This window comes from Carassius auratus, chromosome 1, assembly GCF_003368295.1.
Source record: "Carassius auratus strain Wakin chromosome 1, ASM336829v1, whole genome shotgun sequence".
NCBI classification, from domain to species: Eukaryota; Metazoa; Chordata; class Actinopteri; order Cypriniformes; family Cyprinidae; genus Carassius; species Carassius auratus.
The window spans coordinates 12,070,690-12,089,231 of record NC_039243.1 but is presented as its reverse complement, the minus strand read 5'-3'; the positions used below and the strand labels follow the sequence as shown (position 1 = coordinate 12,089,231).

The window sequence follows — 18,542 nt, the reverse complement described above, 5'->3', positions numbered from 1 at the left end:
CTTGGTGATTTTATGACTCATCATATCCCTTTCTACAGTACAACCCAAACTCTGCTCTGTATTATATCTATCTATCTATCTATCTATCTATCTATCTATCTATCTATCTATCTATCTATCTATCTATCTATCTATCTATCTATCTATCTATCTATCTATCTATCTATCTATCTATCGTTCTATCTATCTATCGTTCTATCTATCTATCTATCTATCGTTCTATCTATTGTTCTATCTATCGTTCTATCTATCTATCTATCTATCGTTCTATCTATCGTTCTATCTATCGTTCTATCGTTCTATCATTCTATCTTTCATCTATCTATCTATCTATCATCTATCTATCTATTGTTCTATCGTTCTATCATTCTATCTTTCATCTATCCATCAATATATCTATCTATCTATCTATCTATCTATCTATCTATCTATCTATCTATCTATCTATCTATCTATCTATCTATCTATCTATCTATCTATCTATCTATCGTTCTATCGTTCTATCCTTCTATCGTTCTATCATTCTATCTTTCATCTATCTATCTATCGTTCTATCTATCGTTCTATCTATTCTATCATTCTATCTTTCATCTATCCATCAATCTATCTATCTATCTATCTATCTATCTATCGTTCTATCTATCGTTCTATCTATTGTTCTATCATTCTAACTTTCATCTATCCATCAATATATCTATCTATCTATCTATCTATCTATCTATCATTCTATCGTTCTATCATTTTATCACTCTATCATTCTATCTTTCATCTATCCATCAATATATCGTTCTATCTATCTATCCGTCCATCCATCTGTCCATCTGTCTCTATCATTCTATCATTCTATCTTTCTATCTGTTGTCACATTAAGTGTCCATCATTATATATAAGGGTTAATTTTTAGTCTACAGTAATTATATTTTGTTGTGGGGGTTTGTATAAATCAGACGTCTCTTTTCAATAATTTTGTGCCATAATTTTTTTCTTCTTACTCCTGCATTGTTTTTTCCCCTCTTTGATCCGGAGTGTATCTGTACACTTTAATTTCAGTGACTGTTTTATCTCGAGTGATCAAGGTTGCGCTCTCTTGTTGTCCGTGCCAGCAGCAGTAGAGGCTGTTAATGCTGCGAGTCTCCCTCTCCCTCTCCACAGCTCACACAAGCTCTGTTTGGCTGTGTGCTAATGCCACTGCTGTTCTGAAGGGGGTCGACACAGTTGTAGAGGAGAGGAGCTGTATTTAGTGACGGAGGTAATGGTACATCAACTTTACTCAGAAGATACAATGAAATCAAATGAAGAGTTCTGGACTCTTGACTCTCATTTTATCTCGCTCTCTTTCTCTCCTCCTTTTCCTTTCTCCATGTCTGTTCTTTTTCTCATCTGATTTGTATTATTCAAACCTGTCTCTGAGTCTGTGCTAAGTAATAGATTTCGGAGCACTACTCGCTGGAAGGGCCTCTTTCTATTGTTGTAGAAAATGTCAGAAGTTGCTCTCTGGTTGAGTTTCAATCAGTACTGAATATAGAAAAATCAATGTCTAAGATACTACTTCTGATACAAACCTCAAAAAGACTTATTTTAATTTAATGCGTTTCTGGAAAAGAGCTTTCCTTGGACTGTGTCAGGCTATGAACAGACTGCAGGTGTTTCCTAACGGTGTGTCATGTCAAAATAATCGCATTTATCAGTTGTAAAGTGGAAATTGTGAATGCTGACATTGTTCCAGAACGAATGTTGACTTGTATGAGCTGTTTCGTAAATCAAAAATATACAGTGCAACCAGCAAAGTCCGATTCCCAAACAAATTATTCTAATGAATTTTATTTTGGTGACTCAAACACACACAGCTTATAACTAACTGTGGGGTTACTGAGTGTTTTTTTTTTTCTTTTAATAAGTAACAATGTTTAATATAATGCCAATTAAAGTAGAAATCAGTGTTTCACTGCATTTTGTATAGTACCAAAAACAGTATTCACAGTCTTCTATCAACGAAAGAGGCAATCAGAGGAAGGCTAGTTAGAGTAGAAACTAGGAGAATGAAGTAAGGAAAAAAAGGTTTATTGAAAAGTCTTAGTTGCGTCACTTCCAATGCTAAGTCAAACTTCATTTGACCAGCACAAATCCACCAGGTGTTATTATACCACAAGCTATAAAAATGGAAAATTGAGGCTTCACATCATCAACCCATGGCATTAAAACACATAAAGAATTTTTCTTTGAAACCACACATTCATAAAATTAAGCAAGTGTAAAAACATCAAATATACTAACTATCAATGAATGAATCAATTAAAGGGGTAAATAAATGGTTTAAATGATTATTATAAATAATGATATGATTAAATGGAAATATAAAATGATCAAATAAATAATAATGAATGATTGAATATAAAAGAAAGAAAATAAAACACAGCTTAAATGTGTGGTTGCTTTCTTGAAGCAACACAGAGGCATCTTTATCATTGGCTTTCTGGCTGCTAAACAGCCTTCCAATCAGTCTGATACTAGATCCATCATGGCAGATCAGCTGATGAATCACTTGAATTTAGATGCATGCTTTCATCAACTGACCTGATTCTTCATTTCTAAAGCTGTCCCCTTCCTCTCTTAATGACATGCTGTTCTGGCGCGGTATCGTCGATGGCAGGAGCTCAGCTGTTATCCCTTCCCAGCAGTCAAGAGTTAGTGGGAAACTTATTTTATGCCTCGCATTCGAATATTAAAGATGCTTTGCTTATAAACTGCCTCTGCAGGACACTTGTCTCCATTATTGAAGCAGACGGGAGTAAAGTAGTAATGTAAGGTCTGCATTAGCTCCCTGCTGCTCGTGCGGGACTGTTCTGAGTTTAGTGGATGGCTAGGTCGGCCACTCTGTTGGGCTAAACAGGCGAAAGTGGAATAAGAGTCTGCTAATTCACTTGCATGTGCAGTGGATCTGTCTGTGATCGCTCACTTTGAGATGAATAGACTCGGAACGGATGGAGAGGAGAAACGGAGCGAGGGAGATTGATGACAGGGAGGGGGTGAGGAGCAGAAGTGTAGAACGACGGATTAGAGAGGAATGATCCTGAAACAAATCTGACACATGGTATCCTATATTATATGTGTGCGTGTGTGTGTGTGTGTTAAATGTAAAGTCAGAATGGGAGGCCATATGTGGCATTTCACATGTGCATCACAGTGAAGGTGAATCTGTTGTCGGTGTTGTGTCATTTTTGTGAGGAGAGTGACAGCTTGAAATCTGGAATGGATTGACTGACCATTTCTACTGACTAACAGAAACTGTCAGTAAAATAAGGATGTGTGGTTGACCTTGATAGATTTATCTCCTGTTTGAGGTGAAGTGGAATTATAAACTAGATTATTATTATTATTATATTATTATATTGTATTTGTACAATTTCTGACATTACAACAGTTGCTCAAGGTTATTAAACTACAAGGTGCTTCCCAGAAAACAAATGTAATGCTGATATAAATACAGAATCACTGTTTAATGGCTGATCACTGAGTTAGCCAGCGATTCATTGAACAAGCTGTATAAGATCGGCTCTGCACTGGATATTAAAATCCAAAATATAGTGAAAACACTATTAATTAGCACAATAACAAGATCGACAGTTTAAAAAATTTATTACACGCACAAAACACAAGATACTTCTCTTTTCAATATGAATAAGACTTTATTGGATAGATCTAAGACAATATAAACTAATGTAACACATAAACACAAGCACTCACACATTCACACAAGCTGCAGGAAGAGAGGAAGTGAGGAAAGAACGAGTTTAAGAGAATGAAAATGTGAATATGAGCAATTGCATAGACGTGAAGAACCATCAATCACTTAATTAACCCTTGAATTGAGTTCATCAGTGAGGTTAAATGTATATTAAATGCACCAGTTCAGCTAGAATCTGGAGGTACTTGCATTGCCTGTGCAAGGGGTCTCCTTTGTTGTTGCCAAAAGGGGGGTTTCCCGAGGTTGTTGATTGGCTGGAGGTTCAGTAGTCATTGGAGCAAGAACAGCGCTCAAAGAATGCAAAAAGTAATGTCAAAATTCCTGGCTAAAAGCACAAAGCAAAAGCGATGACTAAAAAGCACAATTTGATGGTGTACCGAGTATTCAAACCAGGTTTTTGGCCAACTGTTGACTTGAATAATTAGATATTGTCTTTGCTCTGAGTGTTGTATATTTCTCCACTCAATTCATAAATCAAACGTTATCTTATCAGTCACAATTTTCCCACTCTTGGCGAGTATAATTTTGGACAGGTTTTCTACAACAAGAATATGACACATTTGACAACGTTTTGATTGGAAGAAACGTTTCAAGCTAGATGATTCAAACACACACATACTAAACATGAATATGAACCCTTAAGCTTTTTAATAGTTATTAAAAAGACATACACAATAAGTGATTAGAAGATGATAGTCAAATGTGCTGCAACAGCCATGATTTCAGAAACTGCATCTGAATTAACGTTTAGTTATATCTACAGAAAGTTTCTTAAACTCAGAGATTGCATTAATGCATTTACACTGCAGTTGCATAAATAATGGCATGAGATGAATGGGTTTTTAATGGGTATTAAACAATGTCTTATTATTATGGAAATATGAAATGATTTTTTTAATGAAATGATACTCTAAATGACAAACTAAAACTGCCTTAAAAGATAGTAGGACAGCCTCTTGAGAAGTTATATGAACTTTTTTATGGCTGGCCAAGAGTATTGTTTCTGATCCCAGTCATGTGTTATGTAATGAATTTGTGCTTCTACCATCTAATCGTCAAATGTATTTATTCTTGTGATGGCAAAGCTGAATAATAATAATAATATATTTGTACCAATTTTAAAAACAGATGTGCTGCTGAATATTTTTATGGAAACCGTGATACACATTTTTACAGGTTTCTTTGATGAATAGAAAGTTAACATCATTTATATACATCGTATGGACATAGAAATAAAAATGGAAATCTTTTGTCACATTATGTCTTTACTGTCATTTGTGATCATTTTAATTCTTGCTTGCTGAGTAAAAGTGCTGATTTCTTTCCAAAAAGAAAAAGAAATCTTCCTGACCCCATGACTGGAGTCCTACCTCTCTTATGGGATCAACTCCAAAAGGGAAGAGCAGGAATTAAGACAGGAAATTAATACTGGGGGGACGTAAATGAATAGAAGGTGGCAGAGACACACATACACACTGGCAAATCAGGCACACATTAAACATTTAGTAAAAAACACCCGAAACAAGAATATATAAACACACACGTAATACATTATACTACAACTGTTAGATTAACAAGCTGAGCCCCCCTCCCCACAGCCCCATCAGTGTTGTTACCTCATTAAAGCCGAGTCAAGGTAATGGATCAGTCCATCTCGGAGCCCAGGGGAGTGGCTTTGATGTTGAGTAGAGCGTGGAGACCTGAAAGAGATTTCACCATGCGGCATGACTAACAGGGCAAACGCCCACGACCGACTTCACACATGAGTGCACACACAGAACAATCATTTACAAGCATGTGCAGACCTCTACGTACATCAATGTGTATGCATTCATGTGCACTGTCACACATGTGTGCATAGCTTTAAAACATTTCGGCCTATTTGCTACACACACACACACACACACACACACATCAATGTATGCATATTCGATGTGAAGAGTTCATCAGCATGCTTATTATAAGCATTTGAAATCTTCAGATTATTTATCACCAATGTATTGTGGATATTTCATTTTGATATTTGAACTGTCTGGGATGTAACATTTGTTTCAGGAGTGAAGTGGTCATGTGTCTCATTCACGATCACGTGCTTTGATGCAGCAGATGTTAGATGCTGTTGGGGCTGGTTCATATTACTCTACCCTCTTTCTACTCCTGATCCTTGTTCCCTTCATCCAAACTTAAACAGGTTACTGTGGTGAAAAGAACAAAAATGATACTTAACTTTGGATTTGTCAGTTTGTCTTTGGGTTGGAGGCACGAATTATACAAGAATAAATGAGCTGAGTAAAAAAAAAAATGACTGAGCAAGCAGATTCTCATCTTTCTCTTTGACATACTGTATGTACTGTTGAAAACCGGTATGAATTATAACTATAATCTACTCACATCCTATTATAATGTGATTCCCCTCAACTCTTCTGTTCTCATGCATGCATTTTTCTGTGTTTCTTGCAGGATGACCATTCCATGTTCTTCCAGTTTGGTCCCTCTATAGAGCAGCAAGCCTCTGTCATGCTTAACATAATGGAGGAATATGACTGGTACATATTCTCCATCGTCACCACCTACTACCCTGGATACCAGGACTTTGTCAATCGGGTGAGACTTTTCTTTCTTCCCCAATTCAGTTCCATTTCATTTCAATTTAACCGTTAATAATGATTTATAAATCATTTAGCAGACATATAAATGAGGAAAACAATAGAAGCTATCAGACCAACAAGAGAGCAACAGTATTCAAGTGCTGTGACATGTCTCAGTTAGTCTAGAAAAGTACTCATAGAAACATGTTTTTTTTGGACATTTTCACTTGTACTCACTTTTGTGGCCAGTGCTTTAGACATGAATGGCTGTGTGTTGAGTTATTTTGAAGGGGACAGTAAATTTACACTGTTGTACAAGCTGTACACTCACTACTTTACATTGTAGCAAAGTGTCATTTCTTCAGCTGTAAAGGGGCATAAGTCTGAACTAGCAAGTTTAGGACATCAGAACCTTGAATTTGATGCAAGCAGCTATTGGCAGCCAGTGCAAACTGATGAAGAGAGGTGTGACATGGGAAAAGAGAGCATTACAATAGTCCAGTCTGGAGAGAACAAGAGCTTGGACAAGGAGTTGTGTGGCCTGCTCTTATAATACACATATAGTAATACACCGTATGTCAGGTCAGGTTTTATGTCTTCATCCAAGCCTGTCTATGTGCATGATTCAAGTAACCTTAAAAATAAAACATATTCGGATGTCAGTTCAGTTCAAGTGTTATTTCATATTAAGCTTAGAAAGACTGCAGGAACCCATCAAACATAGTTCACATGTTAGCTAATATATACACTACTGGTCAGAAGGTAAGATTTCGAAATGTTTTTTGCTAAAATCTCTTATGCTTACCAGGGGTGCATTCGTTTGTTAAAAGACAGCAAAACTGATATTGTGAAATAATATTAAAATGTAATTTATTCCTGTCATTTTATTATTATGTTTAATTGTTATCAGCATTTATTAGCCTAATAATAAAACATGTGTTGTTGTTAATAATTATAATAATAATAATGAATAATAATAATGCATAATATTTTTGTGGAAATCGTGATACATTTTTTCTCAGGATTCTCTGAGAAAAAATGTCTTTGCTCTCAAGTCTTTGCTGTCACCTTTGATCAATTTAATGTGTTCTTGCTGAATATGTATATATATATATATATATATATATATGAACTTTATTTGTGATGAAATTTAGATTGGTGCAGAAAAGCATTGCAATGTGTTTGCTAAGATGTTCTGCATGTTTTTAGGATGTTGCCGTGTGGTTGCTAGGGTGTTCTGGGTGGTTACCAGGGGTTGCTAAGTGATTTCTATTGTGTTTAGAATTGGCGGGAGAAAAACATCTCTGTTTAAACCACCTATCCAGAGCTAAACCAATTTGGCAATTTTGGCAAATTGAGATGGGGATCTCGTGAAACCCCAGACTGCTGTTTGCTTCACTGCCCCTAACTCTGTAAACTCTAGCTGGTTCGGTTCACACCCTAATACTGCTGGGGTGCCAGCCGCTGCAGTTCGAGTCTCTTTCATCATCAGGAGTTTGCCAGTGGTCCTGTCTCAGCTAATGCTCTCGTCCTCTCCTCTGTCTTCTGTATGCTGGGGCTCCTGTCAAAACTAATGTCCTTTCACCTACTTTCAGTATACGTCCCTCCTATAGGAACTAATGCTACTTTCCTCTCCAATTTAATGTCTTTTTGTTTCTGGTTTCAAGGCATAGTTCACTCAAAAATGAAAATTATGTCATCATTTACTGACCCTTATGTCATTCTCAACCCGTGTGACAACAGAAAAGAGGCTGCACGCAAGATAGAAAGTCAGAATGACATGAGGGTGAGTAAATGATGACTGCTGGAATTCTCCCTGTAACCATCTTTCTGTTCATTCATCACACCTCTCACACAAAATGTGGCCTTAAACTTGTACACAAACCCTATAATAGTAGTGTAGATTAATTCATGCTAGCAAAAACAGCCTCTCTAGAACAGGGTTATTTATTGTTAAGTAAAACTAGAACTATTAAAACATTTTGTTAATTGAAATAAAATAGAAATACTGTATCAAATGGAAAACATAAGAACTAAAATTACTAACTGAAAAAAATAAAAAATAAATAAATAAATAAGTTTAACCTAAATATTAATATTTAAAAATGACAGCAAATAACAAAAAATGAAAAAGGCACATATCAAAATTACTAAAAAAGTAAATTAAAATAAGTAAAAATATAACAATAAAAGTTCTTAATTTTGATAAAAACTGTAATATTACATACATAATACTAAAATGACGCTACTTTAGAAATGTTTATAGAAATATTACTGTACATTGCCTCAACTGGGAAGCAATATCTTCAACTTACAGTCAGCTGTTGTCACAGACCTGCTAAATTTGTCTGGCCCACAGTGCTGTGGATAAAGTTCATAAATACACAGTGCAATGGTCAGGGTTGTGTTCTTTGATTTCTGCTGTACTTTCAGTATTTCCTCAAATCGGAGCAACCTCAGGGCGATGCAAGCAGAGCCCAGTAGAGGTCCAGAGGATGCTCTGCTTATTGAGGAGGCTCATGCAGCAGGCTCTTGATGTTCTTGCAGGTGTATAGCAGGCAGGTTTTTGATGCTTTACCAGTGAGACCAGTGCCAGGCTTTGTGTTGCTGTCTGCTGAGGGAGGGAAAATGGTTCAGACGATTTCCAAAGCTTGAACAAATTGTGTCCAAGGCTATATTCCTCTCCAGCTACACTGATATCTGTTTTCTTGTGCCTCCTATTTGGCCCTTCATCTTCTGCAATATCCTTGGGTTGCTGCAGTACCTGTGCAATTGTATTCTCTTACTTTGTGCTTTGTAAATGACCGTGGAAATACCTTGGTATTTAAATGAATAATTCAGTATGTACCAGGAAAATATCATTTATCAGCGAACTGATCAGCCGTTGATAGACTGTATTAAATATGCACCATCATTTCTCATGTTTGTACATTTCGCCAACATCTAACACTCACTAATATTCCTAAAATCGCAACATAATGTCAATTTTTCATAATGTTCATTAATATAATGATGTCTAAATTCACTTCTGGGATTTAAAACTATTGATTTTAGAGTAGTTTAGTAGAATTTTAATGTCATTCATTTTTTTGTTATTGACGTATCAATAATTAGCAAATTATCAGTACTGGCCAGAATAAACTATAGTATAAACCAGTGTTGTTACATTTAACTAAAACTGTAATTATAAAAAAATGAAGAAGATAAAAAAAAAATCAGCCACTGAAATAATTCTGAAATTAAATAAAATATGAATACGAAGTAGATGATTATTTAAATAAATATTTCAAAGTGACCCGAAAATGAAAATGCGAATTTTTGGGGTAACTGTCTCTTTAAGAAAAGAAAGATACCTGAATAAACATGAGACATTTTAACTAAATGAAACAAATTTCATTTTGAACATACATTTATTTCATTTAGTTAAAATTTCTCATTTTTATTCAGGTATCTTTCTTTCCTTAAAGGGACAGTTACCCCAAAAATGCGCATATGATGACTAAACTCAAAAACTAAATATTAAAATGAAAACAAATAATGTAGAAATAAAGGCTAATTTAAAATATTAATATATACATTTTACTGTTATTACTTGTAATAAAACAGTATATAAATAAAACTAAAATAGTATCAGTGTACCAGAGACCATCATAGTCATTTTTTGTAGGTTTACCCCTGTGGTACCGGATGCTCAAACTACACTTGACTGCATGTGTGTAATGATACTGTCAGTGCAGTTTGCAAGTCTGTCAAATTGGCTGGAAATATTGGGCGATACAGAAATATGCATCATCAGATTTGTGGGTACTATAATTTCATCTCCCTCTAGTTCTGACTGCAGTAGATTATAATGGAAAGCATCTCTATGGACTCGCATTTGAACAATTTGTTATGAGGAAATGCATTTGAACGTAATTCCTCAGACAGAGCAGAGCAGAGCAGTTCTGTGCATTTTGAAATATGGGTTAGGTTTGCTTCTCTTTACAAATCACAGAGATCAAAAAATGTTTGCTGGGCTGGTATCTGGAAGAAGCGCATGATGGGAATTTCACTTTTATGATTAGTGTTTTCACTTATTGCTTTAAACAAAAATTTAGCTTTCCCTTTCTATCTCTTGTTGTCCTTTCAGCAGTTTTATTTTTTAACTCTCATATATCTAAAGAACAAAAGTGAACCATTTCGGGAGAGCTGGAGGCAGCAGGAGGCTGTTACAGGACATGCAGTTTTTTTTAATCTTTCGTCTGTTTTGGCTTGATCCAGATCCGGAGTACCGTCGAGAACAGTTTTGTTGGCTGGGAGCTGGAAGAGGTGCTGCTGTTGGACATGTCAGTAGACGATGGAGACTCAAAGATCCAGAATCAGATGAAGAAGCTCCAGAGTCCTGTTATACTACTGTACTGCACCAAAGAAGAAGCCATGACCATTTTCGAGGTGGCGCATTCTGTCGGCCTCTCTGGTTATGGTTACACTTGGATCGTACCATCTCTGGTGACAGGGGATGCAGATAATGTACCCAGCGTCTTTCCAACAGGTAAGAAAAGAAGGATTGGATTTTAAAAAAAAGGTGAACTTGATGGGGAAAAGACACTTTTATTTACAACTATGAAATATTACTTACACACACACACACACACACACACACATATATATATATATATATATATATATATATATATATATATATATATATATATATGTAACACACACAACTGGGTGTAAATATTTCATAGATATAAATAAATGTTATTGGAGTATGTTTTACTAAATAATACAAATTCAGTTTTTTGCTGAATTCAGCAATGCATGCCACTTCTTTTTTTTTCTTTTTTTTTTTTACTAGCAATTTCTGAATGAAAATATATTCTACACCATTTTTGTCACTGTATCGAAATATGTCAGATGATCTAACACTTACTAAACTTTGTAAAATCTCCAAATAATATGCATTTTTCTAATTGTACACTATAATGTTGTGAAGCCTGAATAAACTTGTCGCATTTCAAATTAAAATGAAAAAAGCTATATATAAATATTTAGCTAAAAAATGCTTGTATTTACTGAATTTACACTTCCTTTATCTCAGGTTTGATCTCTGTTTCCTACGATGAGTGGGACTACGGACTGGAGGCTCGAGTGCGTGATGCTGTAGCCATTATTGCCATGGCAACCTCCACAATGATGCTGGATCGGGGTCCTCACACGCTGCTTAAGTCTGGATGCCACGGCACGCCTGACAAGAAAGGCAGCAAGTCAGCAAACCCCAACGAGGTGCTGAGGTGAGTCAGGCCTAGCGGGGTGCCAGGGTTCAAACACTGACATCTGGGGTTGGCAATCATACACATACACACACTTACAACACCTGCTCAGGAGGGTTTCTGAACTAATGGAGTGTTTTGAAAAGGGTAAAGAGCCCTAGACAGGTGCACAAACATATTGTTCATGCATGCATACATACACACCATGGTTGGTGTTCAATGTTGTAGGTGCTGTCAGAGACAGATCTTTAAATTACTAGTTGTAAAAATGGAAAATGGATTACTTGATGTATAAAGTTCTAAATGTAGTACTTTGGGATAATGGGTGCTGGTTTCATGGCACCCTTTTTATCCCAGATTTTACAGTACTGTTGAAAAATTTGGGGTTGGTAAGATTAAGATTTCGGTAAGATTGGTATTATTTATTATCATACATACGTTTTATCATTAAAAAAATCTTATCTGCCCCAAACTTTTGATTGGTGGTGTGTATTACTGAAATATGTAAACTTGTTTCAGAGATTTCTGAATTTTGGTTTAGTTAGCTTTCAGTGAACAAACATGTGCTTAAACATCATGTTTGTGTTTAAATATATTAATATATAGGTTAATAAAAAAACTATTTAATGGAGGAATCTGAATCATGGCATTGATGTTACTGGCTGTTCTTGGTTAAAACAAGATTCCTTATTATGTTGTTTTAAAGGCTGTAATTTTGCTTTGGAGGTGCAATACAAAACTATGCATTTTGAGCACTTTGTAGAAAACATATAAATAATTAATAACACTTACAGTTTGATTCAGAGGCACAAGATGGTCCAAATTAAAGTGGGTACATTTAGGCATATTAAGATTTGAAAAGCAGTCGTCAGTAAAAGATGGGAACACAATTAAAGGTTGGAGTTATACTGCGTCACTGTTAAATTAATTTTAACCACTGACTCTTTACAGTACATCCTCATCCATTGGGAGTACATGTAAGGGCGTTTTGCTTTTGCAGAAAACAGAGTCTTCTAGACATGCCAACAAGATGAACAGCTACAGTGTTTGAGGGCGGGCCCAAGCACACATTGTTTGCGGGCAGCCAGTGAAGAGCATTATGCAAATGTGTTGAAACATTTGTGCAAACAAGGTTTGTGCAAGAAGTAAGACTGAAATTACTGACAACATGTTCCAGGCAGTTCACAATCGGCAATAACTCCTTTTATTGCACTTTGATATTTGAAGATTTTTTTACATTCACAAACAACTATATTATATACTACATTATAATATCTTACTTACATTTTGTTTAAGTCTACATAAATATTATATAAATATAATGCATAAAATCTTCCTTTTATATATGTGACCCTGGACCACAAAACCAGTTAAAGTTCTTAATTTGCCGGGTTATATTTGTGAAATACAAAAATACATTGTAGGAGTCAATATTATTAATTTTTATTTTATGCCCAAAATCTTTAGAATATTAAGTAAAGATCATGTTCCATGAAGATATTTGGCAAATTTCCTACTGTAAATATATCAAAACTAATTGTTGATTAGTAATATGCATTGATAAGAACTTCATTTGGAGAACTTTAAAAGCAATTTTCGATTTTTGTTTTTGTACCCTCATATTCCAGATTTTGGGTGTATCTCTGCGAAATATTGTCCTAACAATCTTATTTATTCAGCTTTCAGATTATGTATAAATCTCAGTTTTGAAAAAAATTGACCCTTATGACTGGTTTTGTCGTCCAGGGTCACATATATTGTACATAATTTGTGGATTAATTTCAGTGTCATTTATATTTATGATCACAAATGTGAATGTTATATATAATTAATTACTTAAAATGCCACAGGATAAATCAAATAAGACAATTACCAAGCAAAAATTTAAAACAATTAATTATTTAAAGATTTATAATCCATTTACAGGAAAAAAATCCCCCTCAAAATGCAATCAAAAGTGGTCACAGGAGATGCTTTTGAAAGGCAGGGGTCTCTTGGATCAGCCGAGATGGATCCTAAAACCAGGTGTAAAGAGAGTCCTAGATTGAGTAACATTCTATTATCGCTGTTCTGTAGCTGAACACCTCCTGGAGAAAGAATGAGTGAGAGTGACAAATGGACAACAAAAGAGAAAAAGAGAGTAGATTATTGGTAATGTGGGTCAGCTGTAGCTTCTCGCTGAAGCGTCTGGCACAGAGCACCTTTCACTTTTCTTTCCCCATTATGTCTCCTCTGACATTCAGCCCGCGCCCACGTGTCTGCACTGGCCCGGCTGTTATTTTCATCTGGAAACATAAATATCCGTCATAATAAAAAAGTGAGCTTTTAATATGAACTGCTCTGTTCTCTCTTGTACTGTTATTTGACATTTAGTATTGAGGGGCATTGATTCCTAAGTATTAATTAGCGTTTAGGCTCGGTCACACTCTCTTTTAGCCAGTCATTTGATCTGCTGGTGAGGAGTTAATTGAATGCTGGAGGCAGAGCAGGATTAGGAAGTCGAATGGAACAACAGTAGGAGCCTGGCCTCTACCTCCCTCCCTCCCTCTCTCTCTCTTTCTTCTGCGTCTAGTTTTCCCTCTTTCTTTCTTTTGTTCTGTCTGCCTGTCCCCTCCCTTGATTAGCATATGCAAACATGGAAGAGGAGGATAATCATAACACTTTGGGGTTTTTGCTCATTGATCCAGGGAACGTTTAGCATAATCTTTGCAATTTTTCCACAAACATTGTTGACATCTCAGCAATCATTACCTGCGTCAATTAAATCTATTACCTAATCAAACTGGATACCATAACACACATTCACCTTCAGTCGCCTAGACTCCATAATTATGGGCTCTCTAATTCATATTTTAATGTAATAAACTTTAAACCCCAAAGAGACAATCTTGAAATGCGACAGTAACCAATTAAAGTCTACCTCTCATCCAGATTTAATATGAACAGTTGTGGCACACGTATGCTGGGTTCCCTCTGTGTATTCTTCATGTGCCAATTTCAGCTGAACAGACGTCAGACTCACCTTTCCGCTTGTCTAGTGGAGGCTGTTCGAGTTGTGTACTGTAGCCCATCGCAGGTTTTACATTATCAGGCCCAAGAGAACTATATAATTTTATTAATCTTGAACACAAAGAAAATTACATTCAAATTTGAACTAATAGATGGTTCACCCCAAATATTTTGTCATATTTGCTCACCGTCCATCAAGTTGCTCCAAAACTGTATGAGTAAACCTGTATATAAATCTTTTCACAACATATTTTTATACACAATATTAAGCAGCACAGCTGTTTTCAACATAATAATAGCTACTTGAGCAGCAAATCAGCATATTAGAATGATTTCTGAAGGATCATGTGACACTGAAGACTGCCTGCCTGCCATCACAGGAATAAACTACATTTGAAAATATATACATTAGAAAACATGTGGTAATAATATTTCACAATAATACTGTTTTTACTTTATTTATGATCAAATAAATGCAGACTTAAGCCTTGAGGCTTCTTTCAAAAACATAAAAAAATCTTACCCACCCTAAACATTTCAAGGTAGTGTATTTTCAATATGTATTTATAGCATTGAGCTATAGCATTATAGCTGCTCTCCCCTACACTTTCTTCATTCATCTCTGTTCTATTAAGGTTTCTTTCTGTTTACTTGGGTCTGATTAGTTTCTCGACTGAAGATTCTTTCTCGTAAAGTGTTGCAGGGGTGGTGAGCAGTAAAACGTTCAACAGGCCTCCGATCGCTTAATTCTGCCATCTTCAAAAAAAAAAAACACTTTAAAATATTCAATGCTAATTTTGGAAGTTGTTTTCCGAGGCATGCATTTAAAAAAAGCTTTTAATTCCAGCGCTTAGCTTAGAAACGAACCAGTCAATATCACACTGCATACAAATGCGCCATGCTCATTAATAAAACACTAGAGTTAAGGTTTGATTTAAATGTTAAGTTAAACATTTATCATGTTTCTAGAACTGCATGTAGCCTGGAGAGCATGTTATGAAGACGTATCGTTGTGTTATTGCGAAAAGATTTGTTTGTTCAGATAATTAAGTAATTAAGTGAAAAAAACAACAACGCTTTTATGTTATTTGTGAACGGTGGATTTATAACAATTACCCAGCAGGCAGAGTATCTGGTAGAATAAGGTGGTTGTGTTTGTGTAATTAGGTGGATGCCTTTAGAGGCGCTGAAGTGGATTTTTGAATTGACTGATGAGAAGATAAGGACACTAATATCTTATGAACACTGGAGAACACACAAAAAAGATGGAAAAGAAGAAGAAAAAGTAGGCTAAGTACAAAATGGAGATAATTGTTTTGTTTGGAGTCCTCTGGGAGCGCAGGTTCCTGCAGTGAACACCTGGGACCTCACATATGCGTGCTCACACACACACAGGGAGTTTTTGAATGACAGCGTTATGGGGTGGGCTGAATGAGAAGCGCCGGACCCTGTAACCCCTGGAGGACTCTAATGATCCGTTTCCACCATAATGGAGACGATTTTAATGGCATTCCAAAATTCTATATTATCATTCTGGAACACCCACCATGCTCTGCGGTGGATATGTCAGCGATGATGGAGGGCTTTTCAAATGGATGGGTCATGATCGGTGATGGTTAAGGGCCTTAGACAACCTCAAGGGGTTCCTCTGAAGGTCAGCTGAAGGTTTTGGCATGGTTTCAGAAGATTAGATGAGATACATGTATCTTATAAAGGTTGAGAGCAGGGTGAAATGAGGCTACATGTACTTATGTTGGATAAATTGATTGCAAGGACATGTGTGAGTTATTCTTGAGACCCCCCGGCCCCCAGCTGTTGCTGTCTGATCATATTTGCAATATGTCCACATAAAATATCATTCGCTTATGGATTTTCTAAAACCCTTTAGCATTTTTTCACCCTACTGATTTCCACGTTAACATTTTTAAAATAGATTCAGCCTTTGATGACTGTCAAATACTTTGTATTTAAAAAAAAAGATAACATTTGGTAATGACATTGAAAGTTTCTGAATTCTAACTTTTACATTTTTATTATTAATATATTACACTGTTTACATTTCAGTGAAATTTACAGAAAAACAGCAACTCTGGTTTTTCAGATTAAATTTAAAGGTAAAAGAAAATAATGTTAAATAATGTTAATATTCAAAATTACTAAAACGTGTTTTTTTAAATAAAAAAACTTTATAATATACTGATAAACCTCCTTAAATACACAGGTGGCAAGAAAGCGACGTTTTGAATCAAAGTTCATAACAAGCAAATTTTAAATGAATACAAATAGAATAATAATAATAATAGAAGGTTCACAGGGTCACACACACACACACACACACACACACACACACACACACACACACACACACAATCATGGTAACAACTGATGAGAAAAAACTAACAATTAACCAATGAACAGGTCTTTACCGTAGCATTTGTACAGCCTTGTAACTGTTAAAATTGGATAAATTTACAATGAGTACATTTAGACATTAATTTTGTATATAAAATATTTTTTAATGTTAGAAATGTCTACTTTCTAAAATGTGTATTTATTTACTTATTTAATATTACAATATATATTTTGTTTCTTTTTGTATTGACTTGCTCTTAAACTTACTGTATATATAGTCTCCCCAGTCTTGAAAATATGAATGTGAGTGTGTCTAAGTTTGTTGCTGTGTGTGTGTGTGTGTGTGTACTCTGTATGTGTTTTCCCTCGCATGTGTGATTGTGTGGCTTGTCTCTCTGATGCTTTGACTCCTCTGAGGTGCTCAAGGCTTGTGAAGCTGCCTCCACTTCAGTTAATTGTAGCCCCTCGGGCTGCCCTTCTCAGGATCACTGGGTGGCTAGTAGACCTGACACCCAGAAAGTTTAATAAGGTGGTTTTGGAAGCTTTTATTATGCTTTTGGACATTGCTGAAAGACGCTGACAATAACTGTTCAGAAGCAGGTCAAGATACCAGTTGTACACTCGTGAACCCCTTCAACCTTGCATTCTTTCTTTTTACAGTTCTTTCTCTGTCTATCTCGCTATTTTCTGCTCACTGTCACACACTTTGTTTCTGTCTCCATGTATTGTTTGCTTTCTCACACTTTTAGAATACAAAATACAACATGAACTGTCTGCCTTTTCAAAAACACAGCTCAATCCCCAAAAGTGTGTTTGTGAGCCTTTACACAGAGAGGAAGTGTGTGTCTATGTTTCACTGTGTGTTTTAGGTTTATCCATTAGAGTGTGTTAGTGTTGGTGCTGTATTGCTGTGTTAAAAGGCCTACAGGTTTCCCTGGGGAAGGGGTTTGATCATTACATGGTGTCCTGTGTAGGTAAAGGTAATTATTCTCTGGTTCACCGAGGAGCCTTTAACTTGCTTTAATTAAAAATGCATACATAAACACACACACACACACACACACACACACACACACACACACACACACACACACACACACACACACACACACACACAGTCTTAAAAAAAATGTATACACACTTCCCCAGCCCACATCCACTATCATGTATATATCGCACTGTGGGTGGCTCTAAATTTAGGGTACGAGACCAAAGTATGATTCGATCTGTGTTCGATCTGAAATCCTGTTTAGTTGAACTCCTATCACGATGTCATAATTCCTCATGCGTTATAAATCCTCTGCAGATTATTGTCCCCCCGTGTTGATGCATTAAAATAATCCAGTGCTGGTGGGCAAACATTGTAATTACTTCCAGACTCATAACAGCCATGACTCCTTCCCTCCAGACCAGTGACGTGAGGTGGTCTTCACAAATGAGAAGACAAAGCACCCTTTTGGCGGGACTTTTAATCAGATGTACTGTAAATTCATGCTACAGTTGATGTTTATGAAGTTGCAGGAAAATGAAACACAATTTACCTGACATTATCAACATACTAGTTTTGTTTGTTTATATCAAAGGCATAATCCA

The 18,542-nt window shown here is 35.8% G+C and overlaps 1 protein-coding gene across 5 annotated transcripts in view; it reads left to right on the top strand.

Annotated features, from left to right (window-relative positions):
• grin2bb (glutamate receptor, ionotropic, N-methyl D-aspartate 2B, genome duplicate b) overlaps positions 1 to 18,542 on the top strand; it is an 89,140-nt gene that overhangs the window by 38,405 nt on the left and 32,193 nt on the right. For all 5 annotated transcript variants that reach the window (XM_026272952.1, XM_026272957.1, XM_026272945.1 and 2 more), the window contains 3 exons: positions 6,206 to 6,349; positions 10,594 to 10,864; positions 11,417 to 11,609. In XM_026272952.1, coding sequence (XP_026128737.1) covers positions 6,206 to 6,349; positions 10,594 to 10,864; positions 11,417 to 11,609 — 608 coding nt within the window. The remainder of the gene's footprint in view (positions 1 to 6,205; positions 6,350 to 10,593; positions 10,865 to 11,416; positions 11,610 to 18,542) is intronic.